Source organism: Athene noctua, chromosome 2 (genome assembly GCF_965140245.1).
Source record: "Athene noctua chromosome 2, bAthNoc1.hap1.1, whole genome shotgun sequence".
NCBI lineage: Eukaryota > Metazoa > Chordata > Aves > Strigiformes > Strigidae > Athene > Athene noctua.
This window is the reverse complement of record NC_134038.1, coordinates 123,219,577-123,246,500: the sequence shown is the minus strand read 5'-3', so window position 1 is coordinate 123,246,500 and position 26,924 is coordinate 123,219,577. Positions and strand designations below refer to the sequence as shown.

Sequence of the window (26,924 nt, the reverse complement as noted above, 5' to 3'; positions counted from 1 at the left end):
TGTCAGTTTTTCTTCACACAAATGTCTTGAAATATCTTAGTATGTCTGGGGTCTTACTTACAGTATGTTATCAATTTAAAAATAAACAAACAGACATACAAACCAGATTTTTTTTTATTTGTTAACTTTTCAGAGTAAAGCTTCAAACAAAAATCTCTACACGAAACTCAAAAACCTGTATGCTCAAGATGCACAACCTGTTAATCTTAAATTGAACACAACTCATTACATATTCTAATCACACCATTTCCAGAATTAAATCTGCACTGAAAGGCCTAATTTGGTGCAACACATTGACCAAAATATTTTAATTAAAAATATTCTGAGTTAGTCGCAGGCCTAATTACAGGAATAGAAATAGGGCCTATATTGTCATGCAGGTCAGTAGAACTCAGTAGTAGGTTTTTCTCAAGTAAATTGACCGATCCAGGAATAATAGCGCAGCTGCTAAACTGCCAGTCTTGACATGTAAATCAATTTAAATGCAACAACTGCACTAGCTACTTTGATAGTTATTAAATTGATACCTTGGAGATGTACTAAAAAAATTTCCACAATCAAATTCATTTTTTTTAAGCTGAAAAAGAGGCAATAGTTTTCAATGAAAAAATACACTTTAGTTCAGCACATCTAGAAAAGCAGACTTCTGAGAACACATTTGTTCAAGTTGGCACCATTATTTCTGTGCAGAAGATTCTGCAGTGTTCTAAATGCTACCAGAAGTAAATTACAAAACTCCATCTTCCATGAAAATTATGAGAATACTAAGATTAGTATCCATGATGGTAAAATTCAAAAAATTAACTTTTTTCCTTTCCCAGTAAGTTAGAACGAACTAACTACTGATGCCTTAGCATTCTGTTCTGAAAAAATTCTTTAGGATGCTGTCAAAACTAAAATTATTAAGCAAAAAGTGAAGTATAAGTAGAAGATATAACTCTTTAAAAAATAATAATGTACTTGCTATTTTATTGTTAGAATAGAAGAAAATATTTTAGAAACAAAACAATTTTAAAAATAAATTGGGTTAATATAATTTCTCAAAAGATGCTATTCCTTTGAAAACTTCAGAGAAATACACGTAGATGCAAGAAAAAATTTAATACTACTATAAATTTATTAAGCATTTGTCTGTCTTATACACTAAGGCTTGTTAAATGATGTACTGAAAATGTGGCTACTGATTAAACAAGGCACATATATGCTAATGGTAACAATACAGTAATATGTAAAACAAGATTGCAAACTAACATTTGGCAACCATGTTCTATTATAAATTATCTGTTAAGAAAAAATAAATTAAGACAGCAGAGTCTCTTGCATTAAACACTTTAAACAGCACTCTATATTTACTAGGCTATGTTCCCTGTTCTGAACAACAGTCTCCAAGGATTAAGTCTCAGAATCAATGCTCTATTGATTTTACTATCAATGAGCATTATGGCTCACACGACTGGCCATTTTAAGGGAAGATAGCTTCTATTATAACCCACTTTTTAGAATATATACTGTTAAAAGATAAATCACTGCTTTCAATAGTAATTAAGCTCTGTATTTGAAAAATAAAGATATCAGTGATTTTTAGGTTTTCAACTGGACAACGATCCTACTGAAACTCAGAAGCTTCTCAATTTTTAAATCTTGATATCCAAATTTAGGATGCGGTTTAATTAAAAGCAAGTTTCTTGTTAAAGATTTTCTTTATAGAAACCTATATTAACTATGAAAGACAGTTACTCCACGTGCATCAAGAACTACATTCAAAATTTAATTACAAAGCATTTTTCTTTTGGCAACCCACGTTGTTTCTCTATGTAAGGAGAAAAAAAAAAAAAAAAAAATCAAGCTGAAAGAGAAATATACATCTGCAGTATTTTTTCCTCGGATGTATGTACACGTCAAAGATTTACTGCATTCTGAGTATGCCTGTCAGTTTTCGCTCACATGTGGCAGTCAGGAAGCTAAAAAACCCAAAAGCACCAATACAGAAACAAAAAGAAAAAAAACAACCAACCAACCACAAAGTTTGTAACTTAGGTTGAATCCTTATTTTAAAACTCAGGATTCTATACACAGTCTTGTACTACCAAGTAACCAACTGCAAGATTATTAAAATTTCATTCTTCTGTAAAGTTTCATTGAATAGTTTTCAGAGCTCTTTGTATAATCAACTACATTGCAAGAAAAAAAATCCATTAACTGTAGAAGCTAACTACAGTATCATCTATTTTAATATAATTATAATTTACTTTTCCCTTTAAGAGAGTCACTGCATTTCACATTTCAAATAATTTCAGAGATCTGATACAGTTTATATACTATAGCCTTGAAGTAACGAGATCTATCCTGAACTACGGAAAGACTGCACTGGCGTTTTTTATTTTGGGGGCCTTTTTTCCCTCGAGCTGTCAAAGACATCTAGTGCAACATCAGCCAGAACAATTTACACCTATGAATACAGACATTTAATTATACTGAGAGCTAAGATAAACACCTTTCTTACTCTATACAAGTATATCTTGATTCCTTTTAAATGCTTCCTGTAATCAAGCCCACATTGTTACCAAGGATAGGCCTGGTCCATAAAACAAGCTCCTTAAAAGGGCCACAAACAAAGAGATTAAAATCTAAGATTTTTGCCTAATTACAATTAATAGAAGTGTGTAAAACTATCTACTTTTTCATAAATCAAAAGTAATCAAAGGCTAATAAAATTTATCATCAAGTTGATTTACCAATAAATGCCCTAAAGTAAAGTGTATTTCAGGAAACGCACCTATCTCTACATACCCTAAAGATAAACTTTTCTGTAGAATTTCACACACTCTGCAGTGTGTATCCAAAACATAAAATTATTATGTTCTGCTGCACGTATGTTTAATTTAATGTTAAACACTGATACATTAAACAACGTTGCGTGTACGTTTAAGGTTAGAATATTAGAATGTTTTGATCATGTACCTGTCAAAACGTGTAAGAGGAAAGTACTAACACAGTTATATTCTGCAGTACTACTAACAATATTAGTATACCTCACATGCAACTATAAAATGTGGTTTGCTTCTTTGAGAAAGTTGTAATTATAAAGCCCTGTAATATAATTGTCAGTAGAAGAACTGTAATATTTTAAGAAAGGTTTCTGACATCAGAAAAAGTAAAAATTCACTCATAAATATGAAAAAACAAAGGGTTTAGGAAAATAATTACATATAGCTGGCCAACAGACCTGTCTTTCAAATGCTGTTTCTGTACACACACGCAAATAATTAACACCTTGGACATTCACCAAGACATAGAGGAAGACTATAATTAGACCAAGTTTTATTGTTACAAAATGAGTTAATTGCTCACTCATACAGCACAGGACCTTATTCTGCCTTTACTGGTTCCACTCTCTATATGCACACCAGGATCAATGCTGGACTACATCCCTTTTGAGATGGACAAGGAAGAGGCAGGTACAGCTGACTTCACTCTCCACAAGCAGAAGCCTGCACCTCACCATTCTCGAGGTCACATAATCCCGTGCCCCAAACTATTTCAGTGTCCAGTTGTGAAGGGATTCCCAGCTAAACTGCCAGAATTCCTCACCAACTAATTTGTAAGAAATTAAACTAGTTTCCATCTTACCCCATCAAGTCTTCAAGTTACTTCAGAAATAACAACTACCACACCTCCAAGGGTGGGGGGTGGAAGGGAGGAAATCTGCAGAAAGCCTTGTTATAGCAGACCCAAATATGTGACCCCAGAAACAGGATAAAACTGAGTTGATAAGCCCCAAGAGACAAAGAGTGCAGCATATAGCTTCTCCCCAGTGTGTGGGCATGACAGCAAAATTTGAGCCTGTTCCACTAGGTCCATCACCTCACTCAATGCATAGCCAAGTATCAACCTCTAAAGCAGGAAGATCACAAAAAGCCATGACTCTCCCCTTTCCTTTGCTACATGGCTGCAAGAAATCCAGGAGTTACCTTACAACAGAACCAATATTACAGGGGGAGCAGCTCCTAACACACTTAATTAAGACTTGTTTTAAAGACATGCTACAACACCACCTTATGGGATACTGGACAGACCACCTTCCACTTATAAGCTCAACTGAGTGTTTATCATTAGCTTGTGGAATAATTCCGATCAATAAAGGTTTCGTCAGAGCAATGAGACCACATAGCTCTGCTACTCCACATTTCTAAACTCTGCATATTATTTCCACAAAATTCTCTGAACGTAAACACTATTTAATCCACTACATTTAATCAGCTATAGAAGCAGTATCAACCATACATCCACACCGTACAAGAGAAATACAACATTGTCTATGTACAAAATAAGTTATTGACAATGAAATCAATCTAAGCTAGAACAATCTACTGCTGCTTTAACTTCCCATTTATAATCACTGTGCTTCACTAATTAACAATACTCTCACAAATAAATTGGGCTAGTCACATTTTTAATGTATACAAGGCTTAAAAATGTAATTTTTACAAGTAACTGCATAGTTCCATGCAGAAAGCTGCTATTACAGCTGCAAGGAAATTCCTAGAAGTCCCATGCTACAACTAAGTTTCAGAGACGCAGTATCACAAACTGTCTGTAAACACTCTTACAAACCAAAAGGTGAGAGAATTTTGGGGATAACTCATTTTTCAAGTGGTCTGAAACTACTTAACTAACAATTTTTTAAAACTTTCCTTGAGTATAACTTCACAATGAAATTCTCTTGTGAGAGGTGAAATTAAAACAAAACAAAACCCACACAAATTTCCAAAAGTGTTTCTATGAAGTACATCTTCATGACACTTCGAGAGGATTACCAAAAAGTAGATAATCTGTACTATAAAACCTGAATTCCTGCTAAAGCATCTACAAAGCCAAAAACCCTTCAATAAATGTCTTGCATAAAAGACTCGTAAGGTAAAAATTATTTACTAAAACTCAAACCTGAAAGCAAAACTCTTTCAGTGTCCCAGTTTTCCAAATAATCATTAGATTAAATGGTCATCTGCTTAAAAAAGGGGAAAAAAACAAAAGGTTTAAAATAGTCTTCCAGAAAGCAGACAGCCCCAGATTTTCAGTTCTTAATGCTATCCTCTTCAGGTACTGCTGGATCTTCTACTGAAGCAGCAAGGACAACTATCATTTATTTTAAAACTAATTATTCAATAGATAAAGTTTACAGTATTCTAGCTAATACAACTGAAAGAAAAAACAATGAACTAAGCAACAGAAAACAATAAAACAATGCTGAAGAAGACATACACTGGAAATAATCCCTACATATCATGCAACTAACCTTTTATTGATATAGTGAGATACAACTGACAGTTACAGTTGAATCCATAGCCTATATTTTCAATCACAGCTTTAAATAAAACAAGCAATGATAATTGACACAACAAAAAGTTATATAATTAAGTGTTCAAAATATTGCTCCAAACAACAGCTAGCTTTTGAAGTTCTTTCAAATACTAATTTTAAAGGAGAATAACCAGTACATCACACAAAGATACACACCAGCTTCCCCTTTAAGCCACATACAATCTTTAAACAGCTACATAGGAATTAGAAACTTAAATTGGGGGGGGGGGGGGGGGGATCAACTGAAGAGTTAAAATCAAGCCAGATAGGACTTCAGTATATCACTGGCATGAATGCTTTAAGAACCTGTGCAAATTAACTCACCTCTGCCTCCTTTGTTCATCCTTTAAAACCTCATAGATGGCCACCAACTAAAACAGAAACAGAAAAACGACTCACAAAAGAGTTTACTTTAAGACTGAATTTATGAAGTTTGAATGGTAGTATCGTATTCTACATTTACCAACATGACCTAATTTTGACTTTTCCCTACAACACTAAGAAGCAAACTCAGTATGCAAAAGAAAGTGACACTCATACACAAAGTGTTATCAAATACACAAACGACTCCCACGAAAGACTTTTTTTCCACTCTTCACATCTGTCAAACTGAAGTCTTGTCTTAGCTACACCTTAAAAATAAAAGGTATCATTTACTACTTACTGAAGTAGCCTGTATTTGGCCATCAGAAGTGTATTTTTAAAGATAGAGCTAATTACAAGTATCGTAGTTTTATTCCATAAAGATTCAAAAGGCAAAAATTCAGAAACAAAATTTAATTATTTTCATTAAATTATGCCTACATGACTTTGCACTGAGAACTGATCAGAAATTTTCCCTACTACTTTTGAAGACCATAAACAGTCTTAGATAAAGTGCAGAAAGTATTCTCCTCCTAAGAGTATAGGTCTAAGTATAATGTTCAAAGTACTTTTAATATACAGGTGAATAGTAAATCAAGTTAATTCTGAAAAAAAGTGTACTTGTTTCTACTCTGCCTATGTCAGAAAAAATGTAATTCAATGTTCAACACAGTAATTTCAGAGGTGTACCATTGTTTACTAAAATGGCATCGCCATAAAAAATTCTGCTTCTATTTTGCCTAAAGCTTTTATTGCCACACGTTGCACTTACTTGCCTAAACTGTGTTTCTGCGTTTTCATCTTTATTCTTGTCTGGGTGTAAAATCAGTGAAAGCTTTCGATACGCTTTCCGAATGTCTGCAGATGAAGCATCCTGAAAAAGAAAAACAAGCAAACTGTCAGAAACTAATTCCCAGAACTTTAAGATGTCAAGATAGCCAATCAAGTGCAGGAACTAAGGAATCATAATTTGAGACTTCTAACACCCAAACCATGCAACTAGACTAGCCTAAATGACTGAACAGTCATTCAGCCCAATTCATCTTTAACCTTAACTTCCTTCATTACCATACAGCCATTACAATGGTATTTGCCAAAACTTCCAAACACTTTCTTGCTTAAGAATTAACCTGGGCACCTTCTGCACCATTTAAAAGTTCAAATAAAAACTGAAAATTATTGCATCTGTGTATCTTCAAGACAGACAAGCTTCTGCAAATCATCATGCTCAATTTCCCAACTCAGGACTTGATATGAACTCTTCTCTTATTAATATTTACATGTAATTCACCACTAATAGCACTTCCATTCAACTTCAGCTTCACCATGTCTAAAGAATTGTATTTTTCTATAGTAGCTTCAAATTGCAGTCTTGAAGCTATACTGTAACACTGACATCAATCTATACGTTAATCATTATAAGAATTGCACGCATTTTGAGAGAAAAAATAGAACTCAGAACATAATATACACCAATGATGTGCCGGTTTAGCTGCTCAATGCACAAATTTCTGAATTAATGACTGCTATTTAGTACATGCTATAAAGATATTCAGAAACGGAAGGGTTCGAGAGTTGTGTTTTATACTATATAGGTGTTACATTCACCAGAAGATCCAGAAGGCATCACATTTAAACAGAACCACTTGCCTTCTATTACTAACATGTCCAAGAAAACATTTTAGAAGCCAACTGTTTATCTGACAATTTTTATTTCTTGATTTTATATATATTGTTCCCTAGTATATTCTCTCTCTCAAAATTACAGTGTCAACAGGGATTAAAAACCACCAAAACCCAGATCTGAATTAGCTGTGAGAGGAACAGAGCTGAAATAAGATAATAATTAACACAATACTGTAATTAGTCTGTCAGGCTTTTTATTACAAATCATTATTTTCATTTTAAAATTTTCCGGTTTATGACATGAGGCTATAATAATGCTGTATACAAGTTTGGGCCAGGAGTGAATATTAGAGAAAGACTGGAGGAAGGGAAGGGGAAGGGGATAAAGCAGAGAAAGATGTAGAATTTCAGAAAATTCAGCTTTGAAATTATACTTTGAGGAAGCTGCTATTATTCCCTAATGCAAGACCGAAGTTTCCACAGTCTCTTGTCTGTCAGAGGAAGGGGCTGTTACTACTACTGACAGGGAAGATTTCTCCTGAAAAGACTGCATATGCATTTTAGAAGTTTTTTAGTTTTCCAACAGCTATTTCTAAGGTGTGTGCACACTAAAGCGGAATTCCGCCGGTTAAGTACCAGCTTGCTTCCAGCTTGATTACTGCCAGTGAGTTGTTTCATATGGCCTTTGTTTTACAGGTTTATTTTTAACTCTTGGTGAAGAGGACGGAACAGACAGTGACTAAATATCTATTCTAAGCACAAAGAAACATGAAATTCTTGAGATGTAGAATTAATTATATGAAATAAATGCAAAAATGCAAAATAAATAAATCTTTTAAAAATTACAGATTGAGACCGTGATTACCTCAATAAATTAGTACCTCCAGACCTTGTATTTGGGATAAACCACAACTTATTCCTTCTCTACCATACATTTAGATGTGCTTGGTATTATTTTTGGAACACTCCTGATGAACAGTTAAAAACCTGATAAAAGCATATTAAAGAGATGTCTCATAGTATTATCCCATCTACTTCAAACAACAAACAAGCAAAAAAAGTTACAATGTTTTCAGCTGTATCTAAACAATTTAAATTTTAGTTTTACTTGGGAGAAGCTCGATTATTTGTGTAAAGTATCAGGACAAATGGCAGTTTATCTGTTTCATACTTAAGAAAAGCAAGATCCCAAGTCAACTCTGAAAGAATGTTTGCTTAAATATTTATGTTGCTTCACCTTGACAAGTTAAAACAAAAATGTATAAATTTACAAAAACAGATTGTTCATCTTAGTTACCAGAAATAACTCAGAGATTGTTTTGTTTCCCCTCATCTACCAATCCAGTCAGCCACTTCATAAACAATGGGGGCTTGTCTTCAAAACAAAATATAATATTTCAACACTACTACAGCAAATAAAAAAATCAGGAAATAGTTTAGTGGCCATGGTTTCAGCTAAACAATGAAAGTGATCTTTATGAACATATCAGCTAATTGTAATCAAGCCTCTCAAAGGTTAAAAAGGGGACAATGATACTAGTCAGTAATTAAATATGTGATGTTGCTGTAAATGATTTAATTACAACTGGTCCAATTCTAAAGCAACAATAAGTGTGCCTGCTAACCGATTCTTTACAATACTGCCAAACACAACACAGGAAAATTCTGTATGTTCCAAACATTTTCCTAATTAATGCTACCTATGGGTAACGTTAGGCACATCTTCAGGTAAGGTTCCAGGTCCTCTTAGAGCTGCCCTGAACAAAAGTCGTTGGGTTTTGAGAAAAGCCTCTCATCACTACAGAGCTTCCTAGAAGTGTATGAGCCTAAACAAGCCACAAAGAACAATTCTTTCTGAACTAATAACGAAACATCTACCATACTGAAGTCAGCTGTTCTAAAGGACTTTCATTTATAGCTAACTGACTCTGTTGGACACCTTCAGTAACATTTCCATAAAGGCTTGCAGGAAATCACTGGGTGTTTTCTACAGACAAAGATATTATTTTACATGTTAGGGCAGAAGTCCAAAGATTAGAGACAGAAAGCCATGACCACACTATGGTTTTGTTTTAAAGAAAAAGCTCAGAAGACATGTTGGATAGCTTAATTTACAATTCAGATATCTCAATCTCAGTTACACTTAAGCAGGGAAAAATAACATCTGTATAGGTGTATCAGTTAATAGCTGAAGGAGCTGGTGATGTAAGACAGTTAGTGCATTCACTGATTTCTCCTACTTCTCCTGTGGTTCAGGCTGGCAAGTTTTGCCACCAATTAAGGTAAATGAGCCTGTCACACAGTCTCCTGCATGTGGATACAAACATCAAAAGCATCACCCTATTTCTTGGTACCTATCTTTTCAAAGCAATATTGTCCCATCATACTTCCAAAGTTGAATATATCTAAGTTAACAGACCTTACAAGTTGAGAACTATTCTCACTGCAACAACAGCACAGACTTCCACGTGCGGCATCGAGTCCACTTTCATACAAGTCACTGCTGTTCAGGAGGAAAAGAGACAATATTCCATCCCGTATATTTTGAAAAGCAAAGCATAATATAAGCACTTATATTAAAAGATAAGGCAAAATGAATGCTTTATGCTAAAATAAAAACTGCTCTGCTGTCAGATGCATAGTGGGAAAAAAAGCAAATAGTAGACAAGTCAATGGGGGAAAAGGTGTTTTATGCTAGAATTAGTTCTCAGAAATACCAAACTCTAAGTCCGCATTTAGGTAGGCCACAGTTTGGCCTCTTATGCATGTAAACGTGCAAGTATTCATGTGGTAATTTTTTAATTGCTAACACTTTACTGAACAAGCAGTGTCCATCTGACTGCGGCTAGTTACATGACCTCTAGGTAGAAGTTAAAAGTTCAGTCTTTTACATTTTTTCACCTAATCCCTTATTACTATGAACAAGTATTTTAGCACACAAAATTACCATTTGAAGGAATCAACGGTATGTCAAAGGTTAAACACATTTCTTAAGGTACTCTGTTGGAATATTTAATTTTTGTCTAAAGGATGATACACATCAGATTCCCAGGGTGGGGGAGAAAAGGAAATATTCTTCTCACTATTTATGTCATTTTCTTTTGGCAGCTTCTTCCATTCAAACAATGAAAAACACATTACTAAATTTTACTCAGCATCATTTTCATATTCTCTAGTAGTACCAAGAACAGCTCTGTATTAGACTAAAAATACATAAGGAGAAACAAAGACAATTTTTTCACAGCATAAAAAAAAAAACCTAATCTAAATAGGTATTTGCCTTCCATTTTTTAAAAAATTAAATTTTTGCTGAAAATACACAAAGATTCAAAATGGTCTCCTCCTCTGTCTATACAGACTCAGACTCCCACCTACAGAGTTCACTTTCATCTTTACAATAAACAGAAAAACTGGTGTACTACAGTACAAGTATATTACTCCACTGCCTTCTATTCCTAATGTAACTATGATTACTAATGAAGCTAAAAAAAACCTCATTGTGGTCCCAAGACAATTCTTGGTGAACACATACCGTATCAGATATTGCCATAGGCAAACAGTGATTAGGTCAAGAGGAAAAAATAATCAATGTCTACATAGTTTTCACTTACCAACATATACAATTCAAAACCTAAATTGTTCCCTTGAGTGCAATGCAGTTATATAACAAGACTTTGTTACTTACAATTTAGCAACTGCTTCTAACACAGTAAATGTGCTCAATTCATCTTGGGTTTTAAATATGCCTACCGATGTCTTCAAAGAGGTGATATTATCTTTATTAGCAATGGGAAGTCACGTGGTCCAGGAGACCAAGTATGCAGATAGAAATCATGTTTCTATTCACGTACAGTATGTCCAGTCTCTTGTTAATGGATGAAAAGAGAAAGACATCAGTGTACCTATTTCATTGCAGTGCTGCTGAATAGCTGTGTAGAATTTTCCACGGCGCATGATGCTGAAGCTATATGGCAACCAAAAGTGACAACTGTACAGAGCACCAGCTGACTATTTCAAGTGTGAACTTTGTACCTCTATATAACCTCTGTGCAGGAAGGCCTTTTTCAGCCTCCCCAAATTATAAATCAAACTCACATAACCCTTGTGTTTGTTTTTTTTTTTTTTTTTATTCAAGAACAATACAAATGTTTATAGTTTCTTCAACAAAATATTCCATTCAGAATTTTTGTGAAGAAGGTGAGTCACTACCTTCCTTTTGGTAACCAACAGATATACAAGTTGAAGCAGAAGGGGAAAAAGAAGAAATAAAAAGTAAGCTTTGTAAATTCACAACTGCGTATTTTTCTTCATTAATTTGAAACTACAGGCTGTCCCACAAAAACTTACAAAACAAGCAGGGGCAGATAACTGGACAGAAGTTATAGCTGGCTATTAAATATCGTGGTTGTTTTCATGTGAAGTCCACAGAAAACTAACATCCATACGTGTCAGAGACCAAACAAATGACTGCAGGCCAACAATTAAATATCCACAATCCTTATTCCTTGAGCAACATCAAGGAACACAATATGACCCTTCCTAAGAGCCTCATTCTCATATGGGGACAGAACAGCAACCACTGTTGCTCCACAACCCTTCTCTAGGTAATTCTTGCAATGGAAACCATATAGCTGTGACCTGTCTTCCAACCCGATTCTCACCCCACTTTAGTTCAGTGTAAACTGACACATATCTCTTCAACCTGCTTGAAGGCCATGCTGACTCTGGAAGCTTACCACCAAAACTATAATTCCATGGCTTTCATTTGCTCTAGACTTTGTATCTTTTCTCTTTTTTAAAAAAAAAAAAAAAAACACAAACAAAAAACCACACACAAAAAAACCAAAACAAACAAACAATAACAAAATAAATGAGACTCTCAGAAACAAACACAAGAACTCCCACCATCAGTACCAACAGCATTAAATATCACAACACTTATCTTCTGCACAAAACCACAAGCATCCCTGTTTCCTCAGACGTGTTTTTGGAATGTAATTTCCCCTTAACAATAATAATACAAAAATCCAACCTGCATCCTGTTTCTACACACAAAATTTGCTCAGTAGCACCAGGAGGAAAAGCAACAGTTACATAAAGCAGACATACCCATATCTGACATGGTTGCTCCTCTAACAGCAGCAACAGCACAAGACTAGGAAATAAATTCATCTTTACCCATATCAAATTTGAATAAAATACCACTCCCATATTTGCTTCACATGCATCCATTGCAACCTGGTCCTAATTTAAGCTCCCATGTCCAGATTAGTTCCAAGAAGTACACCTGAGTTTGCCAAGTTTGCACTTGGAAAAACATCTATGAGGGAAATAGAGCCATGCAGCAAATTCCAGAGGTGGGAAGGACCTGCTGGCAATCCTGAAGAATATAACTCTAGGAAAGAAAAGCAAGTGTCTTCCAGAAGACCAAGCATTATCTGTGAACTTCTACAGTTAACAGATGCCAGCTGAGTTTTGGCTTGAATTTCTTGCTGCATAATCTTTGTTCAATTCACCCTTTACTTTTATTGAACTTCTTTCTAAGACATTCATCTTTTTCAAGGACGTAAAATGAGTTAAACTCAAATTTGCTGCTTCTCCACAGATGAATGCTCCAAGTATACCCAGACAGGAGAGATCTGCTCTGCTGCAAACCGAACCATGTGTCTCAAAGCATTCCGTTGATTTAAGCTGAATAACAGCACAGCAGGGAAATATGTAGGAACTAAAAATAATGCTAAAAAGGTGTTTTAATGCTTTTTTATGTTGCTAAGTTTTAAAGCAATTCATGAAATGAAAATGAATACAAACCAGCACAATGTATTCCTGTGAGCTTCTGATAACTGGCACAATCCCTTCACTAGCATGTTTGTTTCCAGGGGAGTGTGTCAAATGAAAGAAGACTCTGTTTCAGCCTAGCATGCCAAATGAATGAAAATTCTGCTGCCTCATGCTTGAGAAACCAAAAAAAAGTGTTCTCTTCAGCACATGTGCACAATTACATGGGCTTGGGTTTTCTTGACCAATTTGAACAACAGTATTTTTTTTTTTCTTCTGTTGAAACTATTTTAGCTTTTTACCTTTTTTACTTAGATTTTCAGAGACTGATTACTTAGGAAACATTAGATTGCCCAGGAGAACACTGTCATGTATAACCACAAGTTATTATTTAACATGAGCTTTGTCTCCGAGATGCAGAGAACAGTCACCAACTCTCAACATCTTTACAATTACGCTTCAAATTCAAAATGGAGAAAAGCTATCAAACAACAACAGAGGCCACTATTCAAGCCAATACCAACTAATTCGAAATCCTGACTACTTATAGTCTACTTCCATTTAGTTTTTCATTCTGGTAGTTCAAAATGAAGAAATGAGTGGGTATCCTTTATTTCACATGTTTTTCCAGGAACATTACTACATATTTATTTTTATTACATTTTATATATTACATTTGTGCTTATATATTTATATAATGTTACATATTTTTTTATAATACAGATAGTTGCATATATTTATATATACCTGTGTGTATTGCTTTATAGGCTAAAGAAAGTTGTTTCTAGGGAGTGCTCTTGAAAATCTCCTTATTGCATCAGATATTTCCAAGTCTACAGATCTCAGATAAAATATTACCTACAAAATTCCTGATCCTGCAACATATTCACAGGAACTAAATTGCTACAAAGACCGACCACTGCTTTTACAGTCCAGGTTGGCAGAGAAAGCAAAATATGACATCTCTTACAGTGCATTTCTTGCTCAATGCCTTTGCCCCTAGATAGCACAACCCCCTGATTTACAACAGAGGTGACACTATGCCCAAGGACAGCTGAAGGCAGTCCACACTCACCACTGGGGAGCATCAACTGAGATTTTTGTGGTGTCGGATCTCACAAGTTCCAACCCTTCCTACAACAAGACGCTGCTATTTGACTGTTTATATAATAGTTGTCTTGCTACATTTCAGCTTTAGTATGTTTCCAACTTCTTTCCAGAGGACAAGGAATTTAGAGAATCAGCAAAGCTACAACCCCATCAGGGCTCTACCTCCTCCTCCTCTTACCCTGTTCTCGTTACACCCTTCCACCAGAACTGACACTAGTGACCCAGATGCTCCTACACACCTAGCCTGTCTTTTCAAATAACTGCTTCCCAGATGTCAATCTAAGAGTAATTTTTTGGAAGGAGATTCCTAGTGACCACAAACCTAGGTCTTAAAGAAAACCGAAGACCAAAATAAATTTAAAAAAAAAAAAAAAAGATACACCTCACAATGCTTGGGCTACTATTTACTGAATTCCTGTGTCACCTGAACTGTTCCTGTCACTTTTGTGACTACATCTTTAATTGACTTGTAAGCTCTAATAAAACCTTTCCTGTTTCTGGAAGATATTTATTACCCTCCCTTCTAACATTCAAAATATGAGGAAAGGGCATTTGAGAGACAAGATATAGGATGTATGGCTGAAAAGAAAATATTATAAAGCCACACAAGAAACCAGCAGAGAACAATTCTCTCCAACACAGAAGTTTTCAAAAATCTACCCATCTTACACATCAACACATTTACATGGTGAATGATCCCCACAGGCATCAACTTTCAGAATAAACATTAACTATTTATTAGCAACCTCCTCAGCCTTATCAGCAGTGAAGGACACCAATTTATACACCCTTACACTCACACACATCCATCATATATATTTTCATACACACACACAGATTCTAATATAAAAACACATGTAAACAAGTGTACCTCTGCAGCAGTCCTTAGTGCTTATTCAATGCTCTAATTTATATTTGTAATTGTTTCTCAGCTTCACAAAGTATTTTAAGAACACAGTTAAACAAAAGCTGTTACATAAACTTGGAATGAATACAGTGATTGTTTCCGAATCTCGACTTAATGTTTTTAAAACAAATGACAAAAACATGGGTATCATGAAGTTTCTCTTGCAGGTGCAAAAAAAAAGAAAAAAAAAATCATACATTGAATTAAGGATCTAACTGTCTAAAATGAAAGGGTGTATCAAGTAAGATTTTATGAAGTGTGTCCCAGGTCCACTGATACTCAGTATTTTAACCAGCAAGTTGAATTACAGAATCACTATTAAACTGGTAGTTAACACTAACCTGGGAAAACCTACAAAGATGCTGTCAAAAAACCCCAGAATTTTAAAAATCTGGACAAACTGGAGAATTGCTCTAAAAAATGATGATATTATTTCTTAAGTGAAAGACTAATGGTCTACATCTGGACAGAATTCATCAACTACACAAACACAGGATAGAAAAAAGCAGTTAGGCAGAAGTGATCAGTGAATCACAAGCTGAGCATGATGTTGCCTTTCCATGCAGCACAGCCTGCCGTGACAAGAGCCGCACGGCAACAAGCAACCATGTCATTTCACGCAGCAATTTTAAGACCTCAGCAGATTGCTGTGTCCAGTTCAAACAATGCGGTTAAAGAAAGCTATATGCATGTTCAGATGATAAGCAAAAAAAAAAAAAAAAAAACCCAAAAAAAAACCCCAAACAGAATAATAAGAGGTCTAGAAGAAGAAAAAAAAAAGAGACTTGTTCAGAGAAACTGAAGAAACAAGAGTGACTGAAGCCTAAAGAAAAGGCAGCCAACACAAGGAAATTACATCTTCAAATATGTAAAAGGTAGCCATTAAGAAAAATGAAATAATTGCCTATAAGGACTAAGCAGTAACAGTCAGATAACAGCACAGGAAGATTCAAGTTAGGTATAAGGAAAACCTCCTAGAAGTTATCACTAGTGTATCACTGGAACAGACTGCTGAAGTCTCCTTTAAAGGCAGGTTTTGCATACATTTATCAGGCATGACATAGATTTAACCAGTTCTGTCACAGCAGGGTATAGTAGGTCACCAACAGTCCTAAATTTTAGAACTTAAATATCCCTTTGATGATCAATTTAATAATTACCCTGAAAATATTCCAACTGGATTTACTGCATCTGTTTATGTAGTTTAAAAGGTCCTGGCTGAAAGACAATATTCTTGTCACACTGAAGATGACAGATGCTCATGCCGGAAGATAAAGAGTCAATGAGATTTTCACAGAACCTAAAAGGGCTTCGAAAGGAGTGGCAAGTATCAAGAGCTGGCAGGAAACACTTCTTTGCTATGATTTTGAAGCCCCCTGGGGCTCCGGTCCATGACTTGGACCACTAGGCAATAGGCATATTTATCCTGTTACATAGCAGTTACTCTGAACCACTAAGAAAGTCATCCTGTAGCAGATGATCACTAAGTAGTCATCCACATAATTTGAGTTTGGAATACTTTCTTCATCTGTTATCAGCTTTAGCTTTGAAAGATAATATGGAACGGATATTATCAGGAAGGTTTCTTGAGAATGTCAGATGAAAATAAGTACTAGTGGAACAAGAAAATCATTCATTTCTACAAATATCATTAAAATGTTTTAAAAATTAAACTATTCCTTTTAAAGTGTTCTGTATTTAGCTTATTATAAATACATGCTAAATTCCTGCAACAAAAAAAAAGGATATGGTAGAGCCACTGTAGTAAATGTAAGTAAATATATTTAAGTAACATATTTTATATTTGCTTCCACCCTCCTTTTCCTATTGTTTACCTAGCTTCCGTACCATAACAGTTCTGAAGGACTCATTTTGCAGAATATATGTCATTTTTCTTAAAGACGTATAAAAAGAGCCCTGTCCACTGAACTTGAGCTTTGTGATCTAGGTGTACCTGAGCCTGCAATCTTTTATTTGTTTGTTTGTCCTTCTAGAGTCTGGAAGAAGACCTGAGGCATTTAATGAGATCAAGAGTTTTTTTGTCTTAATGTTACAAAATCCACATTCTTCATTTTGACTAAATCCCTAATACTTTTCTCCAGAAAATAACCATAGTTAAATGAAAGGCATGACAAAGATGATCTCATGTATGAAGTCGTTATGTTTTCCACAAACAAAATCATACTAGGTAAATGTTACTCTCCTCCTTCAGGGCGAAATTGTTCCCCCATTTATTTCTGGCATATAGAACAGAAAATGTCTACAACTCTTGAGATCTTAAAAAAGCCAAATTCAGGTAATTAGGGGAATTTTTTTTTTCCCCCCGAACTTCAAACCCATCTGTTCAGAAGTGGCAAAACACTGCATATTTTTAACCAAAGATGTTTCATTACAGGCTATGTTAAGGTAACTTTGAGATTATACAGGAAACAAACACCTCTGAAAGCCCTAAAATACATTTACAAAATTGCATTAATTTATTCAAAATGCATTTCTACGTGTGTTTTTTCAAAAGCATTGCTTTAAATAGCTAGGTTTATGAAGAACTACCAGCAGTATTTATAAAATTCCTTGCTTCTTTATTTAGAATACTTTCTACCGAACTAGTTAGGATTTAGCCCTACCCGTCATGTAGGAGAGTCACATAATGATCCCTTTATTCTCATTAACTACCATTTTAATGAGCTATTACTACCTCGGGACTCAGAAGACCTCAGGGAGGTTGTAACATGCCACTACCTATATAGTAATTCACTGCTGAGTTAGTACATAGCCTCCTTGAAAGGATATAGGAATGCCCTCCATCACTCTCTGTAGTACAGATGCCAGTGTCAGCAAAATTTCTGTGTGTAAGGCACATCCCAGCCTAAAACTTAACAAACATCTCCATTAAACTCCAATAAGCTTAACAGATTGCCTGTTACTATGGCCTATCACTTTCCTAAAAGTTATCACACTCCTAACAAAGTAAGCTGAAAGCATGAGCATTGCCTGACCACCTCAACTCAGTTTGATGGCACAAAACATGGCAAATCTGATAAAGGGCCAGGGCAGAAGGCAGGGGACACTAACATCCCAAAGACTATTCACAAAACCTGCCAGAGTCTATATGAGACATAAATTAGCCAGCGGATATTCAAAGGTACCTGGATAAAGAAATCAAGTTTAGCATTAGGAACCATCAATTAAAATTCACACAGAAAATTAATTTAAAAGCAACTGAAAGCTAAATAAAAATTAAGTTAGAAAATCGTGCCCACAATTAAAAGCTCACAAATATGCAAAGACCTGTGATGAAACTGACTTGAAGACAGTTCCCATTCCCTTCCCATTCACTAGCAATTTTGTATGGAAAACTGGTGTTATGGTCACTGAAAATGCTTATCTGAAATTATTTCTAGTGAGAATGAGCCAAATAATCCTTAAGGAAGATAACTACTTCTCAAGATTTATGGCAGCTGTGGGCAGATACTGTTACACACAGGGGCATGCTGTTCCCTGAATTGCCCTCTATGTATTTGAAATCAAAACATTTGAACTGAACCACAGAGGCCCAAGTGAGACACAGAAAGATCACTTCCCTGCTTTTCATAAAGCCATTCCCTGCAAGCAGTTACTGCTCTGCTTTCCCAGCACTACCTTGGAGGCATCATTTGCATCAGGGAAGGAGGGGAGTAATTCATACTGATCCATAAACTGCCTCCCTCTGGGCCTGCAAGAGCCGGAAGAAGAGCAGAAGACAGACTCAACCCAAACTGGGAGACCCTCACAACGGGGCATTCCCCTACAGAAACAGCCTAGGGAACAGCAGCATGTGCTGAGCTTTTGCTCTCATAGCAATATCCACAGCAAGGCTGCTGCTGAACCATACACTCTGAAAACCCAGACAAGTCAAGAAGAGACAGAGGGCAGGTCTGCACAAGGACAAAAAAGCTGAGAAGATGAGTGTGAAGTAAACACCTCTCCCGATCTACTTCGAGCATTCTTCAGTTAGGTAAGCGCAACACCCAACAACCTCATCACTACAAAAGGCAGTGGGTATCAAACACATCTATGTGCCTGCTTCTCTCCTTATGCAGATATAAAATAATTCAGCAAAACCAAGCCTTTTCTGCTGGGAAGCTAAACAGCCTATCACCACCATCATTGGGCTGAGAGAGGCAAAATATGCTATTCTGTGAAAATGATAGCTCTTACCCAATGTTCCTTCTGAAGTCACAAGTGAAACAGATTGGGAAATGCTCCTTACTGCTGAGAGAAAAGTAAGCAAAGGGGCAAACATGAGGTCAGATTTTTCAACCACTGATACTAAAAGGCAGCAGTGGCATGGAGTTTATTTGCCTCCTGTCATCTCTCATCCATCCATAGAAACCTATTCTCAGGTCACAACAGTAGGGTTGGCACCAGAGAGCTAAAAAAAAAAAAAAAAAGAGATGTCTTGCTTCTGCCATCTCCATTTTCATTTCCCCACCATCACAAGCAGAAGTAACATAAGGATAGCTCCTTATTCTGGAAGCAACTGTACAGTGCAGGACAGAGAGCAATAGCTAACTGCAGGAACTACAAAGTTGGGTGAGCAGAGCTAGTAGCAAGACAAACACTGCAAGAGGAGAAAAGACCAAAATAAAAGGTAAAAGTATGCTGCTTTCTGTGCCTGTGAAAAAGAAGAATCAGCAGTTGAGTGAGCAGCAATAAAAACTTGGCACAGGTTACATCCCATTAACTATGCTACCAGAAATCTGTTTCAGCCAACTGACTGCAGAAGATAGTGGCTATTAACAATTCATTTACTTGCCTCTCAACATGGGATTACAGGATTATCAGCATCAACGATAACAGTGAAAGTCGTAAAATAAAACTGTGGTCCTACTGTCTCAAGGAGAAACACTGACAAATATAGAATATTTCAAATGCAAAAGCTACAGAGAAAGTTTTGTGATCACAGCACTTAAATAAAATGAAGATAAATCCTAACATGGGTTTTTCCCCTAACTTTAAAGTTATGAAGTCAAGACAGATAAGCAAGAATACATTTACTAAGTAACTTTTGACACAGGCGGAAAAGAAAGGACTGAAATTGTAAATCCACAAGCTACTATATGGAAAAAAGCATTCTGTTACTGACAATCCTACAAGTATCAATAATAGGCCAAAGCCACATTTCCCTCTGTCTCATAACCCCAGCCATGGAATCAAATCCAAGAAATTAAAATCTGGTTCCATCAGATGCAATTTCTTCCTCTCATAACTTCTTTTTTGGAAGGAAAAAAAACCAACCAACCAAACAAACAAAAAACAGTGGTGGTAGAAATACTGCAAAACTACTTCTGGAAAAAAAAAAAAAATCGGTCACAGTAAGTACAAAATAAAAGAAATATTTATTGCAGGGTAAAGAAACTGAGGAAGCAGGAAGAAAGGAAGAAGGGGACTAAAATTAGTCCATTTCCTTATTTAGCTCCCGTCTTCCAATTAGTCCCACACAAACCCTGGGCCAACTTTAGGCAGATGCCAGCAGTGGAAGCTGTATACCCTGTGGCAATGTCGACAAAGAGCACACTGTTGGCAAACAGACCAAAAGGATCAAAATTTTTTGTCAAGTTCTATTTCTGTTTTTTGAATCAAGAGAAAGGATGGTAAATTTTTTTTTTTTTTTTCCAAGTAGTAAGAGAAGCTATTGTTAAAAAAATGAGATTGTTAAAGATTTAAATTTAATTAAATCTAAAATATAAACTTACAGTTTAAAAATTAAGGAATAACAGAAATATGATAAAGCTAAAAAGATAGTACATGCTACAGACAATAATGACTATTCTGAACAGGTAAAGGAGATTTGGGAAGAACTCGGTGGTTCCTTGAAAAGGAACTACAGTCTGTCGTCGTTACTCCTGCCACTCTGTCTTTATGCAACATACTGAAGATGACTGCTTACCCAGTGAGCAGCTATTCAGTATTTTTCTCCACACATTTGTTCATGTGTGGCCTCATCTGCTCTTAGCGGCATGCTGTTCAAACACGTTTGGAAGCTGTGGTTATTTGTTTTGAAGCCCATGACAATGGCAACAGAGTTCATCAATATTATTATTCACCATTGTAATATCTTGACATAAGCATGTATTATGTTCCTTTTTTCTTATAGATTGCAAAATGAGGCACAGATTAAGGTAAAATCTTCGGTAATCTCAGGTGCCAATTTTATCTCAGATATTATTTTTCCAAGCGCTCAGTATCAAACAACATTCCACACATTCAGGGCACAGACTTTAATCGACTTCAGCTGCAGCTGCAAACCCTCAGCATTTCTGCATATAAGCCCCTAGTAACTCAAATTATGCAACCAGAATTGCAGAGCACTCAAATCAATTAGTCACCACTTGGGAAAAGTTTCGTTTAAACGACTTGCCTAGCATCACATAGGAATTCTGTGGCAGAGAGAGGAACAGAATCCAATCCTCAAGGGCACTTTTCGTCTGACTAGCTTACCCATGAAACCTTTTTTTTTTCCCCCCTGCAATCTTCTCCCCCACTCTCTACATACCCTCAACATCTACAGGTTAAACAGTTTTTACAGACAACAGTCTCTTTCAATACATAAGCCTGAAGCTGCACTGGGGCCAGATCTCTCCCTGAGCCTGAATAAGTAAAGACCCTGTAGAATATAATGTAGTGAATTAAAAATCATCACAATGAACAAGCACAAAGAAACCAAATTAAGATTTGAGACATTCTGAAAACTGACATTCCCTAATTTTACAGTATGCAGTCCCAGAAATTTGTTACTAGTCTTTTAATGCAATAATAAGGTACATGGCTGTTGTACAAAAAGGCAGGGAAACGAGCAAATTCAAAAAGGAAAAAAATATTTGCGTAAGTAATGCAGACCTGCTTTATAACACTAACTCACAAGGAGTGCTTTTTACCCCCCATTCAAAAAACCCCCAGCTTTCTGAAGAATCATTTTGATTCTAACAGGCCCTACTAAATTACAGAATGATCTGGCTAGTTACCACCTTGCCTATTTCAAATTACAAATCTTAAATATAGCATAAAATGGGTTATTCCTTCAAATAATGAAAGTGTAACATTTCTGAGGGATATGCATTACTAGACTGGTATCTCCACAGAACTAAAAACCAGCATATGCTTTATCATTTTAGAAGGGCAGGGAGAAATCAGTTGACCGAGTGCATCAATTAGGAGGGGGAAGGAGACTTCACGTATTACAAGCAGATGAGCCCAGGTGTAGACCGACAGTTCTGAAACACAGAGTGTCCAGGCAACTGATGATTCTCTTACAGGAAAGTGTACGTTTTGTCTCAGTAGACCCAGAAGTAGTTACCAAGCACTTTCTGCAAGGCATATGTATGTTTATCAAAGACAAAGAGGCACAAGACCCAGTACCTTGCAAAATCTCTCAAGTATAATGAAAGTAATGAGATTCTAAAAATAAATGCAGCCACATGAGAAACTGTCTTTGTTTTAATTACCAGTTCTGTTACAGTACAAGAAAGTTCTTCCCTAATAATTCAGCAGAGCTTCTCTACACATGAGGGTACTCCAGAAGCACAAACGGAGATGTCTACTTTCAGACCACAAATGACTGCAACCATTTTTTACCCAAATTACTTGGAATCTCGTTAAAATATAATTTGTGAGGCACATTTTCAGAAGTTACAAATAATCCAGAACTGTTTTGCTTATGTGAATGGCTTTGTTAGTGTTTACCGATACAAGACATTGTTGCAATAGTTTTGTATCAGCTCTATCTCATTTTATCACCACATCCTAGTAAAACATTTGACTAAGAATTAGAAAGCCTTATGTACCCTGGAAGACAAACTCCATCAAGGTGAATAAACATGAATAATCTAAGTTTTTTCTTAAAAAAAAAAAGTGTTTGTAGTCATAATTTTGAAACAATATTTAATGTATTTTATATTTGATGGTAGTTTTGCACTATACAAGAATAATTTAAAATATAGAACTGTACTATTCCCACGTCGGACAATCAAAATTTGCATGCAGTTAAAACAACATTGTTTTAAAGATTAAAATTCCAACTCCTCAAGTTGCCAGGAATCCTGGGACTCATGCATGTATTTACACGGGAGTTAAGTATGACTGCTGCCTAAACACTGGTAGAATTATGCTCCCAAATAAACTGACAGGCATGCTAAGCTTTTATTCAATAATATTTATAGATCTAGAGTCAGACTTAAATATCCATGAACTGAAAAATTACAGACACCTTTACAAGCAAGACAACTTTACATATGGAGAGCAGTTTATCTTACCCAAGAAAACCTTTCTGTTTATATTGATCTAGAGTTGCATAAAAGAGTCTTGTTTATAAAGGATTCTTAGCATAGCAAGCGTTCCTTGAAAAACTGAAATGAGGAAAATTTCCATAATCATGATAATTTAGACCGACAGAGGTTATAATATATATGCATACATACTTTACGTAATGTTCTTCACCTGAAAAACTTTATTTTTTTAGAACTCTTCACTACCACCCACCTCTTTCAACTCAGATAAGACCAAGTAGGGATCTAGAGGAGAGAAGTAACTCTCAAAAATGAAGAAACAACAAAAGAAAACTGGGATATGGTCTACCAAGGTACAACTATAATTAGTTTCCATATTTCTATATGAATATTTGTACCCAAAAAAAGTGAAATGAAAAATATTTTTAAAAGACAAGTCAAGGGTATTTGTTCAGTCAATCACTGTTATTAACAGGAGGTACAAATAAAACCAGATACAAGAAGTAAAAAAGCTATAGTGACAAAAAAAGAAGGAATTTTTTTTTGCCTTCTTTACTGAACTAGTCTCCAGAAATCTTCAATTTGGTCAGAAATTTAGGTGAATATCGAATAAGGGCACACAAACAAAAAACTTGCTGCTCACTGCATTAATGAATTACAACACAATGAAATTCAAATTTTGAAAGGTTCTCTTATGGCAAAATAAAACAAAAACACGACGAGTTAATTCGATGAGCAATTTTAAGTTCTTCATACTTGCTTATTCTGCTCTCACTAAACATTACAACAAGAAATGTTAATCATTACACAGTTTTTGATGATCAGTTTTGTCAGCTTTTTTCCTATGATTCTAACAAAGTAAAATAAAATTGTTTAGAAATCTCTCCATGGAAGCAAAACTTCTGACTGTTTTTACTAATTCAGTAGTTTTAATTAATGAATCTCTTCCATCACTGTTAAAAAGTAAGCTAAGGTAAAAATGAACTCCATAATTGTATTAAATCTTCAGTTCTGGTAGGGCATTTTTGCTTTTAAATTACAAAGTTAAGTATTGCCTACAGATATGGAATTAATTCTTTGTTCAAAATACAGACCAGTAGTGAATCCAGGAATACACAAGGAAATTTACTCCATATATTGGTTGTTAATTTATGCAATTTTATGCCTTTTAAAAGAATTCACTTGTTCTTTCAGCCCAAACAGGAGGTAACCATTTGAGATTCGCTCAGCAGTCAAGGATAAATAAAAATGTCATCAACGTTTTTTTAAAGACATCAATGGACCTCAAAGTTTTAATTATAAAGGTGATATAAAGATATAACTAAGAGACAATTTCAGGGCAAAAATGACCCCAAGTGTTATCATAGGGATTTTTAAAAGATCTATATGAATTTGCTGACTTTAACAGAGATGAAACTTAGATATTGAGACCTTTACTATTATCTGCAACTCTTAACCAGATAAGGAGAAATCAAAATAACACGTTGCTGCTGCGGAATTGGTACCACTGCACTGATTAATATAGAAACTATTTAGTATAAACTAGTTACCCTCGAGGAAGTGAAAGAATTGCATTACACGCACAGCTTTTTCTTTTCTCCTCTTTTATAAAAAGTGATTTCTTGAACACAAGATTTAACAATTGTAATGAGTCATGAAACAAATCCCTGAATTAATAAATTGCCCATCAGCTACATAAGTTTACGTCTCAGGTAAAAAAAGCCAAACAACAACAAACCATCCAAAACAGATTCTTTTAAAGCTAACATTTGCTAACATTCTTAACAATCACCTAGGAGAATAAAATTTATTTTGCACAAATATATGTATTCTTCCCATATCTGATATTGGTAATTACCGTGTTCAGCCTGGCAAGCAAACAGAGCAAGATTAACACTAACTTTCTAAACCAAATTGATTTCATGTTCCAAATGCTGTGATTTTTCTTTGTACCTTTCAAATTCTCTTAAATCAAATAGTAGCAGCTGGAAAAGCTTGCACTAGGTTCTCTTAAAATTGTATGGTACCACAGTAGCCAAGATTTTCCACTCACATTAAAATAAATGCAGCCAAGCCATATCACACAATGAAGTAAAATTTGTTTTCTAACAAATCTTACTCAAAACAGAATTGACAAGAAACTCATTTCAATACCATTTTATGCCACGTGACGAACTAATGCCATAGATGAAGAAGTGCTACAATCTCACAAGGGCATTTACAGCAAATGAGTCTCCACTGGCTGAAACATTCATTCTAAATACCGCACTATCTTCAACTCTGTCTTCTAACCCTTTCTTTTTACCACTAGCCAGAATATGTATTTGATACTTATTTGATAAGATAAAATTTAATGTTGCCCAATAAGTATGCTCTGGCTGCCATTATATTAAAGTAGAAAAAGCAATCCATCAATTAGGCTAACAGATGCCAGCTAACACTAGAAATAATGTGCTTAAATGCTTTTTAAATATACGAATGCCTTTTAAAAATAAGAATGGCAGCTGAAACCAAAGTAAATATTTGATAACTCCAGTAAATTTTCACTTATTTTCAACTGTGAGTTTATGTAGTACTGCCTATTATAGAACTAGAATAATGCTGCTAATGACTAAGATATTTAATAATTATGCAGACTTATAATTTGCTTTTTCAATATTTCATAAAATTAGTAACAGACTTTATGTTCACAAAACTTAACCAGCCAAGTTGTTTATGTAGTATTCAATCAAAACTATAAACTGCAAAATACTAGCTATGTGTATTTTTCACAAACAAGTTCTGTCAAGTTGCTTGCTATCATCTGCATGGATGTTTTAGATACTCATTCAAAATCACTTACATGTCAAAGACACTGCATGAAATTGAAACCTTTACTAATGCCAAGGTTTGACCCAGGATCCAAAATAAATCTGCATGTACAGACCCTTGTACCTACACAAAGCACCAATTACTTCAAATAAGGTTTTGTCTGTGTGCTAGAGTCCACCCATGTGGAGCCAATTACTATAGCAGGGCCATTATATGGTTCATTTCCCCATACCAGCTTGGCAAGAGGTGTACATGGGTGTAGGAAGTGCAAAAGAACCTTCACTAATAAAGTGCCTCAAACACACGTTCATGCATTGTAATATTTAATGTTACAACAAACACTTCTTCACTAGGACTAGACCATGCAAAACAGTAAATACTGCAGGGCAGTTTCCAATCTGAACAGTATTTTTCAAGTTTCTCTTTTTGGTCCACCAATAAAATCCAATTTCCTTTTTTAAAAAAAAACTTGAATAATTATGCCGATCCTTAATCTGCATCACACATTTCTAACAATATCTGAGAATTCCTAAGAACACAGAGTAGCTGTAGGATTTGAACAGAAGGTGTGAGAAAAACATCAGAATCGCATGCTCTTCAAGTATAGTATGTTTATAATAGCAGAAGCACTGGTAGTAATTATTGATCATGTCTGTTATCATTCCATTCCTAAATGGGAAAGTTGTTGTTTGAAATAATTAATA

General features: G+C 35.3%; 1 protein-coding gene across 1 annotated transcript in view; it reads right to left on the bottom strand.

Moving 5' to 3' along the window:
• The window catches only part of DNAJC1 (DnaJ heat shock protein family (Hsp40) member C1), a 112,316-nt gene that overhangs the window by 66,117 nt on the left and 19,275 nt on the right, over nt 1–26,924 (bottom strand). Inside the window, exons 2-3 of the mRNA XM_074900161.1 lie at nt 6,497–6,598; nt 5,686–5,732 (exon numbers count right to left, since the gene is read on the bottom strand). Of these exons, the coding sequence (XP_074756262.1) occupies nt 5,686–5,732; nt 6,497–6,598 (149 nt within the window). The remainder of the gene's footprint in view (nt 1–5,685; nt 5,733–6,496; nt 6,599–26,924) is intronic.